The sequence below is a fragment of the Cryptomeria japonica genome, chromosome 5, assembly GCF_030272615.1.
Source record: "Cryptomeria japonica chromosome 5, Sugi_1.0, whole genome shotgun sequence".
NCBI classification, from domain to species: Eukaryota; Viridiplantae; Streptophyta; class Pinopsida; order Cupressales; family Cupressaceae; genus Cryptomeria; species Cryptomeria japonica.
The window spans coordinates 446,141,275-446,167,877 of NC_081409.1; the positions used below are offsets into that span (position 1 = coordinate 446,141,275).

The 26,603-nt window shown below is 37.1% G+C and overlaps 1 protein-coding gene across 1 annotated transcript; it reads left to right on the forward strand.

Moving 5' to 3' along the window:
* The first annotated feature begins 13,763 nt into the window (after positions 1-13,763).
* Positions 13,764-20,562, forward strand: LOC131060666 (pleiotropic drug resistance protein 1). The gene is made up of 21 exons (XM_057993988.1): positions 13,764-14,112; positions 14,216-14,425; positions 14,511-14,595; positions 14,690-14,849; positions 14,936-15,012; positions 15,100-15,153; positions 15,258-15,650; positions 15,736-16,017; positions 16,098-16,414; positions 16,624-16,784; positions 16,899-17,002; positions 17,104-17,248; positions 17,332-17,481; positions 17,576-17,736; positions 17,888-18,220; positions 18,391-18,681; positions 18,774-18,991; positions 19,087-19,314; positions 19,404-19,575; positions 19,715-19,969; positions 20,062-20,562. Exons 1-21 carry the CDS (start codon positions 13,775-13,777, stop codon positions 20,329-20,331), a joined length of 4,404 nt encoding a protein of 1,467 aa, XP_057849971.1. The 5' UTR covers positions 13,764-13,774; the 3' UTR covers positions 20,332-20,562.
* Positions 20,563-26,603: the final 6,041 nt, after the last annotated feature.

Genomic DNA, 26,603 nt, shown 5'->3' on the forward strand with positions numbered 1-26,603 from the left:
ACCATTAGAGATAAGATTATTTTATTTTATTTTACTTCATTTACACAATTGTGTGCAGTGCTTTATAATTATCAGCCTCACTCTACTAATGTTGTTGAGTCTGAGTCTCTTTCTCCCAATGACCTTGGTATGGAATCTAACAATGTTGTGAATCTTGAAGATAAACCTCTACCTCCTAAAAACCTATGCATTAATTTTGATCCTAGTGAGACTATTGTTCTACCCGATGGCCCATCGTATATCACTGCGAAGATCAAAGGCAAACTCTCACAAGGGGTATTCATTGATCTAGTATGTATGATAAATGTGATTATTGAAAAATATCTTTATATTTTACAATTGCATCAAGTTACATATGATAAATCTGATGTTGTGATCAAGGTGTATAATGATTTCTCTTGCCCTACTATTGGTTCTATTACCGTCCTTGTCGAGGTTGGTACTAAGTGCTTAGATGTCATTCTTTCTATTATTCCTACATCAGATCAATTTCGTGTGAAGTTGGGACATCCTTGGCTCTCTTCCATGAAAGATATTCCTTCTACAATTCATAAATGTTTGAAATTCCCTCATAATGACACTATCATAACAATTAATCATAGCCTTTACCAATCCACAACGAAGTGTGGTAATTTCACCCTTAATTACTTTTGGCCTCAACAACTTGAACCTCTTAAACCTCGAAGTGACATCCTTTGCTTATCTTAAATCGAAAGTGGAAAAATGAGATTGATCATTTCCTTGAGTAAGCCTAAAGATCCTATACCTATGGACATTCCTCCTCCTCATAATGGACATGGTATTCTTCCTACTCCTTCTATTCCTCCTATATATGCTTTAGTCCTTCCTCCTACATCTTATAAAGGAAAGCGCTTGGCATCTTCTATGGCTCAACCTAGTAGGGTTTCTCCCGTTCTTCCTCCTTTAAGAGAAAAAAAGAAGCCTATGTCCATTGATCCTCAATCTTAGCAATTCCCAGTTAAAACTAAATGGAACCATTGTGCGAGAGAATGCTAACAAAGATGTCATACCAAGGCTTGTGATCTTGCTTTCAAAACCATTTCCTCCTCGATGACACCAAATGTTGACGATCCCATTTGTCCAACTTTCGCCTAACCCTAGGGAAGAAGTTCAACTTAAATCACCAATATTGAAAATGCTTAAGAAAAATGGTGGTTCAAGTTCTTTTCGCATTAGAGATCCTATTTTCATTAATCTAGATGATGATATGGATGATGATGTTGTTCATGCTAACAATGTTGATTCTAATGATATGTATGAGCTTATTGACGTTAATCATGATAATAACAATGCAGGCCATTCTCCAACCCATTTCATAAAAAAGGGCCTTTTCTTTGAAAACTTAACCATATCCTTCCACTCAGTATTATCAATATTCAGAGATACAACTCGGTTACTCTCAGTTCTAATGCATACCTGATTTGTAGGTAGCTCTGGATCCTGCTGCTTCAGTATCCAAAATTTCTTCTCTAGGGTCTTCATGTCCACATTAGGACCAGAGTGGATTCTTGCAAACCCCCACCTATTTTATTTGGAAAGGTCCCTACTTTCATCACCATTACTTAAAAATGACACTTAATCATGATTTCCATTATCTTGATCCTTCCATGCTTGCCTCGGTGGTCTCCACATAGTGTTTCGGTACCCCTGTATCCTTCTACTCCTAAAGGGCCAACCATTTCTATCACCGCCATCCCTACAAAACCCTAAACCTTAACCCTTACTCCTCTCCATCATTAGTTAGCAACAACACTAGAAAAAAAATTCTTTTAGAATGTTACTCAAAAGGTTTTAAATTCATATTCAATATTAACTTAAAATACTCTCTTATTATGCTATTAAACTATTGCATTTTAAAGATTGAAGTAATATTGTGAAAACAATTGGGAGGATGCTAAAATTATATGATCATTGTATAATGAAAAGTATGTACATGATTTTCCAATATTTCATTTTTTTTTTAAAATTTGAATGCTAAAATGTTCTTTATTGATAAATAATTCTTTGTTAATTCTTCTTATAAATAATTATATGATATTGTAAAGCGGAAAAATCGAACCCTAGTCGTTCTCCCCTCCCCAACTCCGAGGAGAGAGAAGGGAGGTCACTAGGGTTGATGGTTTTCACTTCGGAGGGACTTTACATTCAAAAGAGGGGTTGAAACCCACAAGATCCAATCCCACGCAATGCAAGATTGGATTCTATATGAGTTTCAAGGGTTAAGACATCAAGGATACCCTCTTTTGTAAAGAAATGTAGATAGAAAGATTGAACTAGGAATGCATGTAAAGTGGGAAATATTCGCTTATAAACAGAGATAGGAATATGATATGAAGCTGCGGACCTGGAATTAGTAGTAAAATGTTGAGACAGTGCTGTTCTGCAAATTTGAGCGAAAGTTGACGGGACGATGGCGCCTGGCGTGCACACGGTCCTCCGAAAAATCTGCGAAACGAAGGTGGATCTGTTCGTCTCTGCACAAGGATTCCAGATCTTCAATTACAGCCGCGTACCTGCAACCTACACACAGAAAAGAGAGGATGATTGGGGGGTTAGGGATGAGGGGTTTGCCTTTAGGTCAAACCCCAGTTTTGGAATTAACCAAGAAATGAGAATGCTGTAAATGTAAATGTTTGTAATGTAAACAAGTACTGATACCTTGTTGTAAGAATGTTTGTATTCTTACATGCGAAGGTGTAATGTATGTTCTATGTAAGTGATCTCCTCTTCAATGGTTGAATCCTTGTCTTGAATGCAACACTTAGCCTTGAATGGAGACTTAGAATGCTCAATTGCTTGAAGGAATGCTTGAATGCTTGAATGTTTGAATGCTTGAATATTTGAATATCGTTTCCACGTCTTGTACACATATGTCCTTCCTCCCTTTTTGAGAGAGGAAATGTAGTTTATATACTTGTCAATTAGGGTTAAAAGACTGATTTTCCCGACCTTAGGCCGACCAGGAAGTACTATTTTCCAAATTGCAAACATAAAGACCCGAAGCCCCATAGGAGACCGGGCCCAAAATAGGGCCAGGGACCAGGGCGCTGGGCGCCATGGTCCTGGGGGACCAGGGCGCTGGGCGCCCTAGTCCTGAAGGACCAGGGCGCTGGGCGCCATGGTCCCACCTCCAGGGACAGCGGGGTGCAAGGAGGATCAGGCCAGGGTGCTGAGAAATGCAGTTTTTGATGTCATGAACAAGTTTCGGGGTCTCCATTCAGGTTCTATGTTGCATCGCCATCGTGAAGACCCAAATGCAGTCGAAATTGCAAGTGTCGCAATTTTAGGACGCTACAGATATATATTTAAAAAAAATAAAAAATAGGTTGTATTTATTTGAAATTTATATGCTTTAAAAAATAAAATTTAAAATGGAATGTAAGCTCCAAAATTAAATCCTATCACATATAAAGTTTAAACAACTTTATATGATAATAGAATTCATATGATCAAAGGTGCTAGGGGCAACTTAATATAAGAGCCTAAAGAGATAGCAGGGGAATTAGTTTTGTATTTCAAAAATATTCTAAACAACTGGGGATCTCAGATCTAGGCTCACAACAACACATGTTAGCAAATATCCCCAAAATCATATCAGAGGAGGATAATAAGATGCTAACAAACAAATTCACCTTAGAGGAAATTAAAGTGGCGGTATTTCAACTTCACCCTGTGAAAGCCCCGAGACTGGATGGTTTCCCAACGAGGTTTTTCCAACAATGCTGGTCCTTTCTAGGAACAAAAATGTGGGAGACAGTAGAAAACATAAGAAATTTTGGAAGAATTCTCAAAGAAATAAACAATACCTTCATTACACTTATCATCAAAAAAGAGAATGCATAAGAGATGGATGATTTTCATCCTATATCACTTTGTAACACAATTTATAAAGTGTTGTCCAAAGCTCTAGCTAATAGAATCAAAATGGTCCTTCCTTCTATTATTTTAGAGGAACAAACATTGTTTGTACCTGGCCGGTCTATTTTAGATGGGGTTATTATTGCTCAAGAAGTAATACATTCTAGTTCAAAAGAATTTGGAACCTAGTATGCTAATAAAATTAAATATTAAAAAAGCATATGACAAGGTGGATTGGAGGTTTATTTGTAAATATATGGAAGCCTTTGGATTTTCTAAGCAATGTATAAATCTAATCTTCAATTGTATCTCCAACCCTAAATTTCTTTTACTGGTGAATGACACTCTCGAGGGATATTTTGATATCTCTACGGGGTTGAGACAAGGGGACCCTTTATCCCCTTTTCTGTTCATCATAATGGCAGAGACATTTGGTAGGTTGGTGAGTAAAGCACATTCATTGGGCAAAGTTAGAGGAATCAAAGTAACAGAGGGGATATACAATATTACGCATCAGCAGTTTGCAGATGATATGATGCTCTTTGGAGCTGGCAACAAACTTGAGGCAAAAGAATTGAAATCAATATTACACAAATACTCTAAAGCCTTAGGACGGGCTGTTAATGCAACTAAGTTAGAAATATTCTTCCTAAATACAAAAGTAAGAGATGAGGAAGAAATATGTCACATCTTAGGATACAAGAAAGGTAAATTCCCTTGCAAATATCTAGGGCTTCCTTTGGATAAAGAAAATAGGGTGAACAAACTTTGGGATCTTGTCTTGTCTAAGATGGAGCATAAAATGGATTCTTGGAAAGGGAAGTGGTTGTCTAATGCATGTAGAGCCACTATGCTTAAATCAATTGTCTTTGCGATCCCCATTTATCAATTATCATGCCTCCCATTATCGAAAGGAACAAAAGCAAAATTGGATAAAAAAATGAGGACGTTCTATTAGCAAGGAATAATAGAGGACAATAAATTGGCCACTATAAGTTGGGAGAGTATATGTAAACCTAGGGATGTAGGTGGGATAGGGCTGAAGAATTTGAGCTGGCAGAGTCTTGCTTTAGGGGCAAAATTAGTTTGGAATATGTTTCAAGAGCCTAATAAGAAATGGATCAAGATTTTACAAAAGAAATACTTGATAGGCTCAAACCCTAGCAACATTTTCAGAACTCAAAATCCTCCAAAGAGCTCCAGGGTATGGAAATTCATGCTAGACTATAGGAAACTTATTTTAGATAAAATTTCTTGGGATATTGCAGAAGGCAACAAAGTGAGTTTTTGGAGTGATCCATGGGGGGGGGGTATCCAACATTAGATAATATCTCTCAGAGTCCTAGAATCAATGAGGTTTTAAGCAACATCTGGGGCAATTACTTAAAAGATTACATTGAAATCCCGAGCGGGGATCCAATTCTAGGGTGGAAATAGAAGGATTTAGATAATGTTCCCCTATTTGAAACAAAAATAAGAGAATATAGAAATATTTTAGCTGACAGACACATGACTGGGTCAAATTCAGGTAGCTACAAAACCAAAGAAGGATATGCGAAAATAATTAACTCCCATCAATGGGATAAGACAGAGTTACCGATTCATTTATGAAGGAATGCTCACCTAAAGCAATTATGTTCCTTTTGGCAACTTTACAAAAAAGAATTATGACTGTAGAATGGTTTAAGAAAATCTATTTTGAGGGCCCATCCAGATGTATTCTATTTGAATCAAATGAGGAGACAATGAACCATCTTCTAATGAGCTTCCCATAGGCATTAGAATGCTGGGAGTGGCTATGCAAGAGATTGCATTGGAAATCAACCCTCTCAAATGATCTATTGATCAATATGAAAAGTTGGCCCTTGCTATATAAGACTAGTCTATACAAGGATTTGTGGAAGTTAGCACTCTCCATTGTAGTATGGGAAATTTAGAAAAAAAGGAATAAGGGGATTTTCCAAGATAATACAATGGAACCAAGCAAATTTTGTAAGAAGATAGAAGCAACAATTGTAGAAACTACCAACAACTGGATTAGGAATGGTAATTTAAAAGATTGTACCTTCTCTGTATGGGATAACAAAATGAGGAAATCTTGGTTTGGATTAATCATACCACAACACTATGGGGTAGGAGGGATAGATAGCAAAAGGCTGAGAGATCAATGCCAATTGTCAAAACCAGAATATGGCTGATTTAAACTCAACTTTGATGGGGCATCCAGAGGTAACCCAGACACAACAGGTATTGGTTGCATCATTCATCACTAGGATGGGTCAACATGTGCTACATTAGCCAAACCTATTGGCAAAGTTTCCAATAACATAGGAGAATTGGATGACCTCGTAGAAGGTCTTCTGTTTAGTAAAGATTTGGGGATTACTAAATTGACAATAGAAGGGGACTCTCAAATTATCATTAATGAAGCCAGGACAAAAAACACCCCAAATTGGAAACTGAACTCCAAGTAAGAAAGAGCCATTAAACTATTAAATTTCTTTGATGAAATGATAATTAACCATATTTATAGAGAAGGAAACATTGAAGCAGACAAACTTGCCAATATTGGTGCAGATGGAATTTATATAGAAAAGATTGGAGGATAACTTAGAGTGATTAGGAAGAATAGAGGTGGACATAGTTAATGATAGCGCCTTATTATGAAATATGATACTTTTTATTTCCTATCGGCCTATTATGAAGGGCCATGCTCTATAGATTCATAGAAAATTAATACTCAAATTTGATTTGTATTAAGTTGGGTTTAGTGGGCCCAAGAGATCTTGAGAGATTTAGCATGATTATTCATCAAATAGAGTCATATCTTATAAACTTGACATTAACAAATGATGGGTTGGCACACGTGTAAACCCATGCGAATCTTTTGTAGAAATTACCTATGATATTAATGATGTGTACCTGAACAATCTAGATTTTGCCTTTTATAAATAAATTCGATAGTCGTGTTTGCAATGGGTAAAGAGGAAATGGAGACGAAACTGAAATTAGTGTACATGTTATTGACAATAGATTGATGGCCTTTAGGGGAGAAATTAAAATGGAGAGATCAGGGAGAATACTAAATGATTTAGATGATTTCTCCTGTAGAGCAATTCCAAAAATCATGGGTGAAGAGTATTTTAGTTATGAGCATAGGTATAGAGTTAACTGTGATATTCCGACAACATTTGTTGGCATCCTACTCTCTGCAGGATTTGAAAAGGGAGAGGTTATCCATTTGAGCAAAATGATTTTTAGAGAAGAATGCCAATGGTCAAAACTAGAATATGGCTGATTTAAACTCAACTTTGATGGGGTATCCAGAGGTAACCCAGACACAACAGGTATTGGTTGCATCATTCATCACTGGGATGGGTCAACATGTGCTACATTAGCCAAACCTATTGGCAAAGATTCCAATAACATAGGAGAATTGGATGACCTTGTAGAAGGTCTTCTTTTTAGTAAAGATTTGGGGATTACTAAATTGACAATAGAAGGGGACTCTCAAATTATCATTAATGAAGCTAGGACAAAAAACACCCCAAACTGGAAACTGAACTCCAAGTAAGAAAGAGCCATTAAACTATTAAATTTCTTTGATGAAATGATAATTAACCATATTTATAGAGAAGGAAACATCGAAGCAGACAAACTTGCCAATATTGGTGCAGATGAAATTTATATAGAAAAGATTGGAGGATAACTTAGAGTGATTAGGAAGAATAGAGGTGGGCATAGTTGATGATAGCGCCTTATTATGAAATATGATACTTTTTATTTCCTATCGGTCTATTATGAAGGGCCATGCTCTATAGATTCATAGAAAATTAATACTCAAATTTGATTTGTATTAAGTTGGGTTTAGCGGGCCCAAGAGATCTTGAGAGATTTAGCATGATTATTCATCGAATAGAGTCCTATCTTATAAACTTGGCATTACCAAATGATGGGTTGGAACACGTGTAAACCCATGCGAATCTTTTGTAGAAATTACCTATGATATTAATGATGTGTATCTGAACAATCTAGATTTTGCCTTTTATAAATAAATTCGATAGTCGTGTTTGCAATGGGTAAAGAGGAAATGGAGACGAAACTGAAATTAGTGTACATGCTATTGACAATAGATTGATGGCCTTTAGGGGAGAAATTAAAATGGAGAGATCGGGGAGAATACTGAATGATTTAGATGATTTCTCTTGTAGAGCAATTCCAGAAATCATGGGTGAAGAGTATTTTAGTTATGAGCATAGGTATAGAGTTAATTGTGATATTCTGACAACATTTGTTGGCATCCTACTCTCTGCAGGCTTTGAAAAGGGAGAGGTTATCTATCTGAGCAAAACGATTTTTAGAGAAGAATTTTTGGGCTACCTAGAACAAGCGATGTGCAACGTAGATGAAAATCTGATGATCCCTTTCTCGGAGGACAATGTAGGATATGTTGGAGATGGTAGGTGACAGAATGTAGGGTATAACATAGTTAAACGTACGCTATTGTAATTTAGGGACAAATCCATGTTTGAATAGAGAAGGGAGATTATCTGCAAGAATGCAGACTTTCTCCTCAAATGGCTACACTTGAAAGAAGTGCCTAGTAGTAATTGGTGAGTGGAATACCTGTGGGAAGAAGGGTTTGAGACTCCAGATGACATGCAACAGATACCAATGGAAAGGATCCAAGTTGTCCCACCAGTGATTATAAAGGCTTCTTGGGTAAAAGGGAAAGATAAACAGAATCTTAGCGTCTCCAGCAGCGCAGCGACATCGAACAAAGAGAAGGAAGGACCTTCTCCCTATGGGATCAAAGACTTTATAGACTTGTGTGATATGGAGGAATGAACTCTGTTGAGTTTTTGCAGAGTACATACTCTTAATATTATAGGAATAGGCTTCTATATGTTTATATTAACCGTATAGTATAAGGAATGGACATCTACATCTCCTTTGTTTACTAGGAGTTTTCGATATGGACATATGGTGTTTCAGTAAGTTTTGAAACATACTCTCTCTTTTGGTCTCTTGCAATAATTTAAGGGTGATTTATAGTACAGGGGTTGGATTTACTCGGGATATAAGACTTGCCCTGCAACCTTTTCAATATAGTGCTATATGGATATATAGTTTGTGTATTGTCTAATTAAGATAATGGATGTTTTAAACACCTTATATATTTTAACTGCTTTAGAATGACTTTTGATATCTTGCGGTTGGTACATGAGCAATAATTTTCATTATTTACAACAAGATTTGTGGTTTTGACAATATGCTCCCATTTCAGAGGTTGGATTGATATATGTGATTATTGTTATATATATATATATATATATATATGATCACATATATCCTTCTTGTTTCCCGGTTTCTTGCATGTTTGCGATATCGATAGTCTAGATTCTCCTGTATCTATTGAAGTTGGCATTTAATTTGTATGGCTAATATAGCTCTTAGACTCTACTTTTGTTTGTATCAATAAATGTGTTGTTTTCTTCCCTTGATCGGTTCTCAAATATCAGGGAACTTTTTGGGGTCAATGGTGTTGTTAAGGATCAATTGCAGTTTTAGTAATCACATTTAGTCTACTTAGTTTCTACTGTTAATTTTCTCCTTATATTATTGACATTGTGGTATGGTTTTGTGATATGAGCAATTTTGGTTTACTTTTCAGCTTCTAATCTTCCAAGTACCCTTTTAGTTAGATGACAAGTCTATGTTCAGATTTATCTAACATCATCATGGTTATTTGACCCATTTCAAGAGCTAAAGTTTTTATCGTCCTATTGCTCTTAGTCTTGGCTATACTTTTTTTTGTAGACGTATAAAAATGACCATATTCCTAAATATTCTCATTCCTCTATTTAGCTAAATCTAATTTAACTAAATCATCCACATTCTTCTATTTAATTAAATAAATTATTCAATTTATTTATTAAATTCACTTAAGCCCTTTATATCATTTAATTGAATAAATCATTTTATTTAATTAAATCCCTTCTCTCTACTTTTTAATTAAATTTACATTTAATTAAATAGCTTACCCCAATTAAATAAATCTAATTTATTTAAATCCCCAATTTGCAACCAAATTGAAATAAAGCAATTTATTTTAATTAAATCCTATTATCCCTCATCCACTTGCATTTTCCTACATCTCCCACTTGCATCCTAACCCTCTTCCTAAACTCTTCTAGAACCTATCTAATCCTAATCAATTAGCCTAAACCCATCATTTATCCCCTTTCCCAAATTTGAGGAGGTCACTTCTCAAATTTGGAGTAAAGTCTTCAAAAGGCATTAAAGCCTTTATGCCTTCAACAAGCTAACTTGATGAATACCCCCAAATTTGGAAGGACTCTTACAAATTTGTCCCCAAAGTCATCAAACCATTAATGGTTAACTAACCCTTAGTGGCATGGTTAAAGACATTTTGCCTAACTTAACCCTCATCTAACCCAGGGGTCTCATCAGGCATTCATTGCTTTGACCATGGTTATCCCTTTAACCTTTGCACAAGAGTTTACCCCTTGGGTAAAAGCTTTATCCATTGGATAACCCTAACCTAACCTTAACCCTTACCTTCTAAGGTAACCATGAGGTCTTCTCAAGCATTTAATGCTTCTTACCTCTCCTCTCGAGCAGTCTTATGTTGACAATTGTCACCATTTCATTGGTGGAAATTGCAAACATGGATTGATAACTTTCAATCCTGACCCTTGATTAGATCCTTTAATCCTGACCATCCATTGCCCTATTTTCTCTATAAATAGAGCCCTCATTCCTCCATTTCAGATAATCCAAGCTTTTAGTATCACACTTATACTCAATTTTAGCATACATCTAGCCTCTCTTTGTAATAGGAATTAATCTAATAAGCATTTTAGAGCATTTCTATTATCATTAGCTTAAATCATACAACTAGTATATCATGTTAGGATAGTATTATTACTAATCTTGTCATCTTATAATCTAGTTTAACTCATTTGTAGAATCATGCATAAATAGGATGCATTCATGTTAAAATTAATCTAAAGCATCCCTCGTTCTTGCATTCGTCATCCCTAAGTCACTTTGCTTAGTAATATGAAAGCAAAGGCATTGTCTTGAGGGACCTTGTGAGATAGAGAACCATGAAACCTACCTTGGGAAGTTGAGTCATTCCTCATGACTCCATAACTTGTACCAAGAAGTCCTGTGGGTGTGTGGATAAGCCCTTTAAACTTTTTCACATTTTGAGTTTCATTGAACTGCTTTTCCTGCATACACTTTTAAATAGTATTTTTATGGACTATTGGTGGTAGTTGAGGATTATTAAATCTCAGGTCAGTTTTATTTGCTAACTAAAAGCTGACAAGTGTCTTTGAGCTCTGAGTTGTAAACAAAAGTGTAGGGTAGGTGATCTCTCTTGGTATGACATTGTATTATGAAGTACATTCTAAGGATATGAGCCAGTCTTTGGCAAGATAGGTTTTGCAACAACAAATAATTTAAATGATTGGTAGATTAGTTGTCTTGGATGAATGTAGGCAAGTCATGTAGATTATGTAATAAAGGTTTTCATCATGAAGGATGGTTAGGGATCCTATTCGTAGGATTGTAATGTAATTGAACTAGTTGTAAGCTAATGGACGCAATTTGTGTGGAAGTACAATTTAATCATGAACCACATACATTCCCTCCCCTACATAAGCAAAACAAGACAATTTGTGTGGAAGTACAATTGGGCTGATTTCCCACGTTTAAAATCCTTCCTTGTACATCATTCGAGTGTCAATATCAACTGAATGCTAGCAAATCCTTTAATGCCATGTGAAACTAAAAAAAACCTTAATATGGTGAAGATTTTTTTTTTTTTTTTTTTTGGTAAGGATTGGAGATTTGTTTGGGAAGCAAACTCAAAAAATCAATGTTGTGTTTAGAAAGAAAATGGAGATGGTAATACAAATCACACTTTTTCCCTAACTAAACTTTGAAAGAAATTTAAGTACCCACCAAATGACTTCACAAAGGAATAGTATAAACAAGACTGCCTCTGAAGCATTTGCCCATGGGATTGGGCATACCTAATCACCCATGGTCGAAAATGAAGTTGATGACTAAAAAATAATACAATTTTTGAATGACTTTATGTTGCCGGTTCACAATTTAAAAGGTTAACCAAGCAACTTGGGATTAACCTTCAACAACCATGGTGATAATACTTGTCTTTGCTATCATGAGAACAAGTATCAGGATCTCACCACTAGATTGGTGTTTAAATGGGTGAAATTCAAGAAAGATCTCTACCCCTAACATAAACATAATCCTATCTCTAACGCTAACATAACCCTTATTCTATCTCCAATCCTATCTCTAATCCTAACATAACCATAACCCTAAATGTGAACAAATCCCTAATATTGACCCTAACGCTAACCCTAGTTGTAATCCTTTTCTGAACCTTAACATAACCCTTATTCAATCTCTAACCATATCTCTAATTATAATTTAACCTTGACCCTAACCCTACTCCTGTTCTTAATTGTGAGCTAAATCCTAAAATATATTTTAATTATTTATACAATCATAATATTTTTAAAACTTTAATTAAAATATTATAATATATTAATAATGTTTTAATATAAAAAATAATATTAATTAATTTAAAGTCTTACATGTTGCTTTGTGAGTGCAATAAGGAGAGAGAGAGAGAGAGAGAGAGAGAGTTATTTTTATCAATTTCTCATATAAAGTACAATAGACATCTTGAAAAAGATATCTCTAAGTGATGTATTTTATTTATTTATATCATGTTCCAATTAAAGTTCACTCCTTGCTCACCAAACCCCACATTAACTAACTTTAAAGAAACCAAAAAAATGATAGCTAAAAGCCCATCAATAAATTTCACATGTACCAATAGCCACCCACTTTACCCCAAGTAGTTATAATTTTTGGACTTTAATTGGAGGAGTTGTGCACTTTTATTGGCACCCATAGCACACGACTATTGAGGCATTTGTGCATAAGTATTGACCATTTGCAGTGCACGGTTATTGGATTATCTTTAAATAGTTATTAATCGACACATTGAAGTGACCACTTTCTAACCCTTATTCACACAAAGATACCACGATATCGTCGAAATTAATATATCATTTAAGATCTATGGATACACAAAGTTAGCTATAATGACTAATGATATGCTTCCCTAAACTAGTTTTATTTTAGTCACATGGGTGAAAACTGGTCAACATAACTCATTCTACCCAAAAATAAATAAATAAAGAAAGAAAGCTAGTTATAATTTTGGACTTTAATTGGAGGAGTTGTGCACTTTTATTGGCACCCATAGCACACGACTATTGAGGCATTTGTGCATAAGTATTGACCATTTGCAGTGCACGGTTATTGGATTATCTTTAAATAGTTATCGATCGACACATTGAAGTGACCACTTTCTAACCCTTATTCACACAAAGATACCACGATATCGTCGAAATTAATATATCATTTAAGATCTATGGATACACAAAGTTAGCTATAATGACTAATGATATGCTTCCCTAAACTAGTTTTATTTTAGTCACATGGGTGAAAACTGGTCAACACAACTCATTCTACCCAAAAATAAATAAATAAAGAAAGAAAGCTATTTGTTGTGGGACGAGGCTTGAGTCAAAATGGAGGTACTCTTATTTGCGCATGTGATGTCCGAGGCCTTCTAGTTGCACAATATTCATCAATTGCCGATCCCTCAAGTCAAGTCAAGTTCCGCCAGCACGGTTTGAAAACTCAGAATATTTCCACGGAAGGAAGAGAATGGAAGCTTGGTCGGGTGATAAGTGTGTACTATAAATGCACGTATATGCCACTTCTTCTTCCTACGATTTCCTCTCTCAACAGCAACACAATGTCCCTGAAATTGGATGGCAATAGCGAGGTGCAGTCATGGGCAGGCAGCCTGCGTCTGGGAAGCCGGCGGCTATTCGACAGATCTGAGACTGTTTTTTCTGCTTCTTCCGCTTCAAGAAACCGTCTAGATGATGAAGACTCCCTCAAATGGGCAGCCATCGAGAAGCTGCCCACCTACGATCGCCTCAGAACTTCAATTCTCAAGGACATTCATGGTGAAGTAGATGTTACAGATATTCAACTCGACAGTCGACAAAAAGTGCTCGATAGGCTTGTCAAAGTTGCAGAGGAGGACAACGAACGTTTTCTCCATCGCCAGCGTAGAAGAATCGACAGGTTTGATCATATATTTTGACTCTCTCCTTCCACTTCCCATGCGCTTATTCTTCTAGTTCTAGCATTAATTAACATCTGTGGGATTCATTCATTTTGATTTCAGAGTCGGCATTCAATTGCCCGAGGTCGAAATCCGTTACGAGCACTTGAATGTCGACGCCAATGCCCATGTGGGAGGCAGAGCACTACCTACGCTCCTCAACTATACCCTCGATATATTGGAGGGATTGTTGGGATCGCTTGGTTTATACAAGGGCAACAAAACAACCATGACTATTCTTCACGATGTCAGTGGTGTGGTGAAGCCCGGCAGGTAAAACCATAACCAAAACCAAACTCTAAACATGCTCTTTAGCTTATTAGATCTCAAAATTGATATTGAAATTGGAATTTTATAGGCTTACGCTCCTTCTTGGACCTCCTGCTTCGGGCAAGTCTACGCTCCTCTTGGCTCTTGCAGGAAGGCTGGATAAATCTCTCAGAGTATACCTTCATTTCCATTCTTTTACAAGATAGAAATGAATTAAAAGAGCCTACTTATTGCTGCTCTGTGCTCACTAAAACATATTGGTTGCAGGTTACAGGATCGGTAAAATACAATGGGCATAGCATGGATGAGTTCGTCCCAGAGAGGACATCTGCTTACATTAGTCAGCACGATTTGCACACAGGGGAGCTGACTGTAAGGGAAACCTTGGACTTCGGTGCTCGCTTTCAGGGCGTTGGCTCCAGATATGGTATTAAACCAATATGAAACCGTCACAATATGCCATCATCCACCTCCTTTGAAAATGAATAATGTGTGACTGTTTTTTCTTTACAGATATTTTGACTGAGCTTTCCAGGCGAGAGAAAGAACAGGGTATCAAACCAGATCCGGACATAGATCTCTTCATGAAGGTTGGTGAAAATCTGAGAGTTTCAATGTTAATTCATTTTTCCCATGAATTTTCTGAGCTGACAGGAAGTGGTGAAATGATGTTGCAGGCAACTTCAATAGATGGACAGAAGACGAGTATGATGACAGACTACATCTTGAAGGTACTAAAATTATGTGTTTTTGTTACGCCAATATTGAACAGCTTACAAATTTGAGGTTTTGAATGTTCGATAGATTTTAATTAGAATGGAAATGGTTGGAACAGATATTGGGGTTGGACATCTGCGCAGACACGATTGTAGGGGATCAAATGCACAGAGGTGTTTCAGGTGGGCAAAAGAAGAGAGTTACAACTGGAGAGATGATCGTGGGAGCTGCAAACGCGCTGTTGATGGACGAGATTTCAACCGGCCTTGACAGCTCTACCACATTTCAGATAGTTAAATGCCTGCGTCAATACGTGCACGTCTTCAATTCAACCATGGTCATTTCGCTTTTGCAACCTGCCCCCGAAACATTTGATCTCTTTGACGATGTCATTTTACTTTCCGAAGGCTATCTCGTCTACAGCGGACCCCGTGAATCCATTCTTGAATTCTTCGAGTCCATGGGATTTAGATGCCCTGAAAGGAAAGGTGTTGCTGATTTTTTGCAGGAGGTAAACAACTTCATCAGACACTAGTGGATTCTGAGTTGTAGGTTGTGTTGTAATTACATTCTAATTACTGATCACTGTATAACAGGTGACTTCGCCCATGGATCAAGAACAATATTGGGCGAACAGAGGTCGAGCGTACCGTTATGTGCCAGTGAAGGAGTTTGCAGACGCATTCCAATCTTTCCACGTTGGAGCCAAAATGAATGTAGAGCTATCAGTTCCCTATGATAAAACCAAATCTCATCCGGCTGCGCTGACCAAACACAAATATGGTGTAAGTAAAATGGAGCTTTTCAGAGCATGTTTGGACAGAGAAATTTTGTTGATGAAGAGGGGTGCCTTTGTCCACATCTTCAAATCCGCTCAGGTAATTTATTTTTTCACTTAATTTTGTCTACTTCAATGTTAATCATTGTTTGTAAATCTGAGCGGAAACATATTTGACAGATCACTCTAATCGCTTTGATTACGATGAGCGTCTTCTTCCGAACCAATATGCATCACAGAAATCTGAATGATGGAACAATCTACTTCGGAGCTCTCTTCTTTGGGCTAACACAGCTCATGTTCAATGGTTTTGCGGAACTATCAATGACAATTGACAAACTCCCAGTATTTTACAAGCAGAGGAGTTTAAAGTTCTTTCCTGCTTGGGCTTTCTCTCTTCCAACCTGGGTTACCACGATTCCTTCTTCCATACTCGAATCTGTGATATGGACGGTTGTCACATACTATACCATTGGTTTTGCCCCAAGTCCTCACAGGTAACACTTGTCTTAAACTCCACATGTTTTGGCAACCCATGATTTTCCATTTGTTTAGGGAATTTTGAAAAAATAGTAGTAAAAGGATTTTTTCCCCTTGTTTAAATTCTTTGATAACTTTCTTTCCTCCCCTCGTTTTAAAGGATTTACAAGTAGTCCGCTGTTATAACTTATGCCAATAAACCTGACCCTGTTATATATCAATGCAGGTTTTTCCGACAGTGGTTGCTGTTGTTCGCACTTTCTCAAACTTCACTATCACTTTTCAGATTCATAGCATCTCTAGGACGAAATCGAGTAGTGGCAATGACTTTTGGTACTTTTGCCCTCTTGGTTATTTTCGTTCTTGGGGGATTCATCGTCTCCAGAGGTATAACACTTTTTCCTCTAAGTCATTAATAAGATAGCTAGGTTAAGGTGACTGAATAAATGTACCAGAGGATTCAAAACTAATGCTTTGCAATGCTTTACTTGTCTATACCAGAGGATATTAAAGGTTGGTGGATATGGGGTTATTGGATTTCTCCTCTCATGTATGCTCAGAATGGAATTGCAGTAAACGAGTTCCTAGCAAGTAGATGGCAAAAGGTTAGTAAGTAGCCTAGTTTGTATTTTCTTTTCATTACTTCTTCTAAACTAGTAGAAATTGGTTTCCTACCCTACACTTAAACTGCTTGCTATGTCGACAGGAAACGGAAAATGTTGGTGTGAAGTTGTTGCATTCTCGTGGACTGTTTTCAGATAACTGGTGGTATTGGCTTTCTGTTGGGGCGCTCTTCGGATACGCTGTTCTCTTTAACGTGCTCTACACAGTGGCATTACATTATCTTGAACGTGAGTAAACCACCTCCAAATTATATAGATTAATCCTTTCTTGTGAGTCAATACATAATAACGCCTTTTCTCTATTTCATCAGCCCTGGGAAAGCCACAAGCAACAATCTCTGAAGATGACTTGAAACATAAAGAAAATTCAACAGTTGGTTTGCAAAATAGAGCCTTCCATGAGAATGGGGTCGAAATGCAAAACATTCAACAAGGCGGTATCAGAGAAGTTCAATCTGTTGGTAAGGAGATTTAGCATGGATTACTATCATTATTGTCTACCATTCCATGTGAAAGAGTGATAAAGCTTATGTTTTATATGTTAATGTTAAATAGGGGGGAGAAGTTCTCAACGACATAGAAGTAGCAGTGTTTCGAATAGGTCCGATTCCCTTGTGACAAGTGCTCGTGAGGCTGGCAAGAAAGGGATGGTTTTGCCCTTCCAACCTCTCTCCATGGCTTTTGACCATGTCAGTTACTTTGTCGACATGCCCGAGGTATGTTGTTGGAACTTAATTTTTTTTTTATGTTAAATGCGGAATAGTTAACCATTTGAATCACTTGATACTCAAGTAGAATGAGCTTAAACTAATGAAATATGATTTTGTTTTGAGTCGTCCTACTAATTGAAATTATATGATGGGTTAGGAAATGAAACAACAAGGAGTAACAGAGGACCGACTTCAGTTACTGCGTGAAGTGAGTGGGACATTCAGGCCAGGTGTGTTGACATGTTTGATGGGGGTGAGTGGGGCAGGGAAGACGACCTTGATGGATGTTCTTGCTGGAAGAAAAACAGGGGGATATATTGAAGGTTCTGTCACCATATCTGGTTATCCCAAGAAACAAGAGACCTTTGCTCGCATTTCCGGTTACTGCGAACAAAATGATATACACTCTCCATGTGTCACAGTCTATGAATCCCTCATATACTCTGCTTGGCTTCGTCTTCCCAAAGAAGTCGATCGTAAAACTAGAGAGGTATGTTTTATTGCTTAAGGCATATGTTCTCTCAAATATAAGAGGTAGAAATATATATTGGATCACAATCTGCTAGTCTTGAATGATGAATTATAAAGTATGCTACAATATTTATTCCAACAAATTTTTAGTAGTGATTAATATGAATATGAAAAAAATCTGTTGAATAGATGTTTGTGGAAGAAGTTATGAGTCTGGTAGAGCTAGAAAACTTGAAAGGAGCTCTCGTGGGTCTTCCTGGAATGAGAGGGTTGTCTACTGAACAGAGAAAGAGGTTGACAATTGCGGTGGAATTGGTAGCAAATCCATCCATTATATTCATGGATGAGCCAACGTCAGGGCTGGATGCTAGAGCTGCTGCAATTGTTATGCGAACTGTTCGAAATACTGTGGACACAGGACGAACTGTTGTGTGCACCATTCATCAACCAAGCATAGACATATTCGAGGCCTTTGATGAGGTAATACATGATGAAATCTTTAATATTAGATGTTAGATGTTGTGGGGAGATGAAATATGAATATGAATCTAAATGTGGATCACAATTTGCAGCTGGTGCTGATGAAGCGTGGAGGGCAAATGATATATGTAGGACCTCTAGGTCATCGTTCAAAGGACCTAATTGACTATTTTGAGGCAGTTGAAGGAGTTCCGAAAATAACCCAGGGTTACAATCCAGCAACATGGATGTTGGAGTCCTCTTCTGTTGGGACTGAGCTTCGACTTGGAGTTGATTTTGCAGAAATATATCGCAATTCCCGTTTGTATGAGTAAGTGTTGGTGATTTGTGATTTTAACTAATCTAGATTCTAAACCCTTCTCATCATGATTAAATGTGACTTGTGAGATTGTTGTGTTTTGGCAGGAGAAATGATGCTCTGATAAAGGAATTGAGTGTACCAGCTCCAGGGTCAAACGATATATACTTTGAATCACAATATTCACAATCTTTCTTCATCCAGACATGTGCTTGCTTATGGAAGCAACATTGGTCCTATTGGAGAAACCCTGAATATAATGCAATGCGCTTCTTTTTCACACTCATCGTCGCTTTGATTTGTGGCACAATTTTCTGGAGGATGGGTAGTAAGACGTAAGGCTAAGCTTCTCTTTTATTTCATTCAAGTCGGAATTCCATGTCGTCCGTCTTCTGACTTTGATTTATCGTAATTTCTAATGCAGAGGAGAGCAAAAAAATGTTACCAATGCAATGGGCTCAATGTTTGCATCCGTAATGTTTTTGGGTGTGAATAATGCATCATCAGTTGAGCCTGTTGTGGATGTTGAAAGAACAGTGTTCTATAGAGAAAAGGCTGCAGGGATGTATTCGGCTCTCCCATATGCTTTTGCACAAGTAAGTAGTTTTATTCTCAAACTCGCAATTTGAGCAAATATATTTTAGCCATCCAATGTGAGAGCATGAGTCCTTAGGCTAGAAGGAATATTAAAAATATTTATTTGGTTAATTTTTTTAACAAAAGTTAGATGTGCAGGTGTTGATTGAAATACCTTACATTTTTATTCAAGCGGTAGCGTATGGATTAATTGTGTATGCAATGATCGACTACAAATGGGAGGCAGCAAAGTTCTTCTGGTTCTTCTTCTTCATGTTCTTCACATTTCTATACTTCACATTTTATGGCATGATGACTACCTCTCTCACTCCCAATGCAAATGTAGCTGCAATTGTATCTTCAGCTTTTTATGGAGTATGGATGCTTTTTTGTGGCTTTATAATTCCACGAAATGTAAGTATTATTCTTGATAGTCATATAATGATATAATAATTTTTTATTTTTTAAATGGTATTAATTGAGTGAATGTTAAATTGACATGGCAGAAAATTCCAGTGTGGTGGAGATGGTACTACTGGGGAGACCCAGTCTCATGGACACTCTATGGATTGGTTGCTTCACAATTTGGAGACCTTGAAAACATAATAACAAAAACTGATGGCACTACAGAAATACTCAAGGATTTCTTAAAGAATTACTTTGGATTCAGACATAGCTTCCTAGGAGCTACTGCAGGCATTGCAGCTGGATGGAGTGTTCTCTTTGCCTTCATCTTTGCCTTTGCCATCAAATATCTTAACTTCCAAAATAGATAGATATTGCAAGGGAACTCGCCATGACATCGCCATATATATACATATATCAAAATGAAATGTGAATTCATGGACATGCACTAACCTAATGCCAGTTCATATTTTAGTTCAAAAGTCTCCACATATGGGAAGTGGAATGTCATTGAATCACAACAATATTTCCATACTACTTTTGTGTAGCGGAAAATCTCTTGATTTCATTATTATTTTTTCTTAATAAGCTATTATTATTTATTTTTTTACTTTTACAAGATTTTATGCAATGCCTTCTCAATTTTTTTTTTTGGTATGCAATTACCACTGCATAAGTTATGAATAATATTTTATGCTACCAAAATTGTGATGGTAGTCCAATTCTATTTAAATGGACTTGCTTGTGTTCTCTATTTTATGCTATTTTTAACTTACCTTATTTTCTTAAAATACTCTAATTTTTATGCTAAAATTAATTGTAACAATCGAGCAAAAAAATGCAACCTCAAAATTTATTAAACATTACCCAATATAAACATCCCATCGCTAACAAAAAGGTACACAATAAACTTCTACCAACTTTTATCTTCTATGATCTACAATATTACGATAATGTGCATGATATGCAAGTGATATCCAATAAGATCTACACAATAGATACAACTCCCACTCAAGTATTAAAATAAGGAAGTACATTGTAATAATATGAAAGTGTCACAAACTTACATATCTAATTGTCATAAACAAAAATAACACGATTTCATAACCATGATATAAAATGGTTCAAAAGTACAACCCTCATCTATGATAAGAATATAATAGACCATGAAACAAACCATGCACATAAGTGGCCTACAAATAATGTGCATCATAAATAGTATACGAAGAACTCTACTTGTTGAAACTCTACAAGCTAATTATCTAAGCTCCCATGCTCATATTGTTGATCAAAGAAGGGTTTGAACCCACCACGATGATGCCACTTTCCTCCCAATCCATCAATGAAGGCAAAAAAGCACCACACGTAATCCAAAGGTGTGGTATAATACAATAATAGTGATTATCTTGGTTAACATTCTTTTATTATTATATAAACAGATAAATGAAAATAAGGATCTAAAAAATCTCAAATATATGAAATGAACATATATTCTCAATAATAGGCATGTGCCAAAAAATCATTCCAAGACAACAAATATTTTAAGACACTTCATTTCGAACATCTAAGAACATGACCAAGACAAGCATGACCATCATGAAAAATACAAACTCTTGTCCTTTCAATGTTATATAGTTTGACTTCGCATAATAGATCTAAAGCTATATACGACATCCATGCGACAATTGCTACTTGCATCCATACTATAAAATATCTCTTCTTATGATGCTAAATATCTTACTAACAACACATGCCCAAGGTAGAAGTACACGCATTTTATATTTTACACAATGCAATTATCCAAACATATCAAAAAGAATATTTCAAATACATAAAAACACAAAAAAGTGATAACATACAAATAATTTACATACTCCAAATATTCTCAACTCAAATATAGAAGCCACACACATAAAAAAAGGGCATGTGGAATAAAATAAAATCATATGTTATAAGATAATAATAATAATGACACTCACGTAAGTAAAATTGACCCCCAAAACCCATCTAGAGGGTATCTCCCAATGATACTATTGTTGATGACCAAATTGAAAGATGTTGTTCTTTGTTCCTCCTTAGTTTGTTGTCCTTGTTGACAAAAACTTCGTTGTCCAGATTTGGTCCCAGATTTGTATACATGCATTTCCAGATTCATATGGATACATGAACCTTGATCACCTTGATTCGCTGGTTCAACTTGCCACATTTCAAATTTACAGTGCACAGGTATCCACTTCAATTTTCAGATTTATAGGTATATGCCTTGAGACGTGGACAAATATATAGATGGGTATTGCTCATGCTCATCATTGCTTACTTACAAGCTTTTATGTGTTCTTGTCATATGGTTTGTTATGATTTCTTACTGTTCATAAGGTGTTGATACCTTATCCATCCTTGATAGCAATAAGGTTTGATATGATATCAATGACTTATGTTATATGAGGATTTATAACAAGTCAATGACTTGATTGAAAAGAATTTTTTAATGATACTTTGGTTTTAAAGATGACATATGATCCTTTGATTCATGGGTATATATATGCATGGTTCATTACACGATATTGAGTTTATCAATACAATATCACATTACCTTGTTTTGTATATTAAAAGCAGCCAAAACTAGGGAGCTAACCCAGATACAACCAAGATAACAACAGATAAACAACTGTTAGCAGAGAAACAACAAATTCACAACCTCCTAAACTTTCCTCTATCAAAAACTTTAAACATACTATGCATATTAACAGAGTATATAAAAGTATTAGTTAAAATATGCCACGCAGGGCAAAAGATAGTTAAGTCCAGGATTAACCAACAACCATAACTATAAGTTGTAAGACCATTAGGGTGATTCAAAAAACCAAAAAACTAATCCATAGCAAACAAAGTTACTTCTTTTTGCCATGGCTCCTCTTGGGGAGGAGCTTCCTTGCCCATTCTTTGGTGAGGAATTTGAAGAGGTCTTTGTAGTCCTCATCCTCCTTTCCTTTTCCTTCGAGGGTTATTTCTTGCAAGAGACAGAGAGTGGTCGCATAACTGTGCATGACATTCAACACAAACCTGGAGACATCATGTAGCTTATTCTCAATGGCATCTGTTCTGTTGTCAATTTCTTGCAATTTCTTGATCATGTCGTCCACTTTCTTTCCAAATCAGCTAGTTTGCCTTCTGCTTCCTCCTTGATGTTGCTCACTTCCTCCACCATCACCATCTTTTCAAACCTAAGAGTAGGGGACAGAGAGTTTTCACAAGATTTGGGACCATCATCCGGGCTCATGGAATTTTTAGGGCTCTCAGACACATGGGTGGAGCTCGCAGAATGAGGGGCCGAGGTGAAATGAAATGGGGCCGCATTACCAGAGGGGATGGGATTCCCAATATCATGGGATGAGGAGGAGTCCTTTAAGGGTTTCTCTTGGGGTTTGGACGCCAATCTCACAGAGCAACAGGGAGTGTTAGCTTCATCAGTAATCTCCACATCGGAGTCGATTTCCTGGATTCTCACTTTCTTGGGGGGTTTTAAATCCTCAGAGTGGCAAGAACGCTTTTTATTTTTCTTACTGGAGGAGATAGATTCAAGAAAATGAGGAGGGCTTATGTCAGGGTTGATAGCGGCTATGGCCGGAGAGTGGATTTCAGGCACATTTTGGACCGAAATCGTGCGGAGAGGATAGAGGGCCAAGTGAAAATTGTAAAGGCAGAGGATAAGGCCTTGGTGGAGAATAGTAAAGTCCTTTCCTTTCTTCTTGGCTTTTGCGATATCTCTCACATTATAATCCATAGAATGCAGCAGAAAAAAAGGGATGGAAATAAGATCCTTATTCCTAAGATGGTTAAGGAAAGGGAGGTGATAGAAATAGAAAACCGCATACTGTCCTTCCAGAGTTAAATACTTAATGATGATGTAGTAGACCTCATCCCAAGGTGACGGAAGCTCTTCGCAATTGAAACCATCGGCCTGCTTCACAGGGTTCTCCCCGTCATGGAAAAATTGGTTTAGGCTGGTCGTGTTCGATATGTAGCTCCGTTTCTTCCATTTTTTGCCCTCCATGGACATGCTCGTTGACTGAGAAATCACATCTTCATTAAATTTGAATGAGATTCCACCCATAGTGACCCTTCTGTCCTCCCAAGAAGCCACAAACTTCTTCGACAGTCTCTCGTCATTTCCTTTCATGCTCTCCATGAATTTATCGATGCCTCCTTCCGTGCACACAAACCAAACTGTTGGCCTGGCTTTGAATTCCTCCATTTTATCAGGTTCAAGTCTCAGTCTATCACCCCCCATGATTGTTTCCTCCAGCTTAGAAGTGGTAATGAAAAATAGGGCAGAGAGAATACAGAGCTGTTCAAGAGCAAAAGCAGAGTCGAGAAGCAAGATCAACAAATTCTGAAATAAAATCATGCAATAATCACCGAGATTATTGCAAGTCGTGTTTAAACAAATTTCCCCATCATGAAATCTATTTCGCTCGTGTCAGCCATCAATCCGCCCAATGTGATTTAGCCGAGACTAGCTATTGCCTTCATCACCGCCAATGACATTCATCCAAATGATTAATAAAGAATTGCCTTTCCCGATATCGGTACTTCGCCAATAGGTATCATCATTATTTAAACCCCCTTGAGATTGATGACAAGGCCATATGGAGCTATGTGGCATACCCAACCCATAATGGGCGGGTTCCCACTCCAAATTCAAAATTTGAAAATTAATGCTCTTCATCGGATTACAATTGGTAAGACTCATTATTAAGACTTAGTTTTTTCTTTCTCCAAGATCTCCTTGGTGATCACTAGCAACAAATCAGTGTTCCTCCAACACCATAAGCCATCTTACAGCCTACCAACAACAGCCATAGAGTCAACAAACACATTCCCTTCTTTGAAAATGTGGCAGATAGTGAAACTGTCAAGGTTAGCTAGAAACATTCTTGCATTCCTCAAAATAGATTCCACTTTCCAACCCACTACAGATCTACCAGTAACAGCTTCCACAATTACTTTTGAATCACCTTCAATTTCTAGTTGTTTAATATCTATAACAGTGGTGAACTTCAGACCCCATAAGAGAGTCAATCCCTCAGCTTGAGTGACAGTATGATTCTTCAGGCTACCCACATAGGCAACAATAGTAGTCCCTTGATGATCATGAATAACTCCACATCTCACTTGCCATATATTTTGTGCTGACCCATCAAAATTTATTTTATGCCAAGAGGGACTTGGGGCTAACCATTTGGTCCTTTTTCTGTTGATCTTTGAAGTGTTGTTGAAGAGCTTAAACTCTGAGGGGAGCTTCCAGTGTTCTAGAATTCTCTAATCAGCCGGGTTAGGAGGATTGGAGGGGGTTTTCCATCTAGTCATAGAGATATTGTCCATAAGCATTTTGAAACAACTAGTAAAAACATTATCTAAGGAGGTTTCAACATCTCTGAAGATTCTGTTATTTCTTTCTTTCCAAACACTCTAGTAAATATGAGGAGGGATCTGCCTCCATAGCTGAATAACCAGGGGGTGGTGGGTAGGAGGTGACCATCCATTAACAAACTGGTGAATGTTATCATGGAAAACCCATTGTATACCACATTTTTCAAGGGTAATGGCCCACAGGTGCCAAGCAAAAGGGCAGTGGATAAAAAGATGACTGATAGATTCCTCCTCATATTTACATAAGACACATCTGTTAGGAAGTTGAAATCCCCTCCTTCTCAAATTGTCCCGAATCAAAAAATTTCCATGCATAAGGGACCACCAGAAGAAATTAATTTTTGGAATAAGTTGTGGGTTTATCTTTTTCCAGCATTCAATATCATCAATGGGTCTCAAGATCTGTCTATAAGAAGACTTGATTGAGAACTCCCTCGACTGGTTCCCTTTCCAGATGAATTTGTCCTCATGGGGAGATAGAGGTATCTTGCAGGCAAGCATGAGATCCTAGAGTTCAAGGGTAGTAGGCAACATGTTAGGTCGATCAGTAAAGACCAGGGAGATGTTCTTCCACCTTCCTCTTCCTGACACAATGTAGTCAGCAATATAACCACCAAAGTGAACCTTTAGGGAGTTCATTAGGTGGAAGAATCGAGTTTCAACCAGAGGTTTATCATCCACCTAAGAGTCCTCCCAGAACCTAATCTTTCTTCCATTTCCAATCTGCCACTTCAGTCCCTCTTTGATAATAGGTCTAAACTTCAGGATGTTGTTCCATAATTTTGACCTAGGAGGTAAGCCACTAGAACTCAAATTAAAGTAAAAATGTTCCCTTTCCAAATACTTAGCCCAAATAATGTTACACCAGTCCGCCTCACCTTTACCTAGGATCCAACCCACTTTAGTAATTAAGGCCTTGTTCAAGGCATTTATCTTTCTGATACCAAGACCACCCATGGTCTTGGGTAAGTAAACAATATCCTAGTTAACCAGAGAGAGGCGTTTCTTTTCCTCCATACCCGTCCAGAGGAAAGTTCTTTGGATTTTCTCAAGCTTGTCCCCCATAGCACCAGATATTTTGAATAGGGAAAGGAAGTACAAAGGGATGCCCTGGAGGGAAGCAACAAGGAGTTGAAGCTTCCCCACACTACTAAGGAATTTTCCCTTCCATCCAGCAAGTTTTTTCTGTATTCTTTCAAGGATAGTATTC

Bases quoted from the DNA above. Each gene is read 5' to 3' on its own strand.
- LOC131060666 (XM_057993988.1), top strand. From the start codon at position 13,775: ATGTCCCTGAAATTGGATGGCAATAGCGAGGTGCAGTCATGGGCAGGC. The intron at 15,013-15,099 runs GTTGGTGAAAAT...ATGATGTTGCAG, and splicing joins ACATAGATCTCTTCATGAAG to GCAACTTCAATAGATGGACA. The intron at 19,970-20,061 runs GTAAGTATTATT...TTGACATGGCAG, and splicing joins GCTTTATAATTCCACGAAAT to AAAATTCCAGTGTGGTGGAG.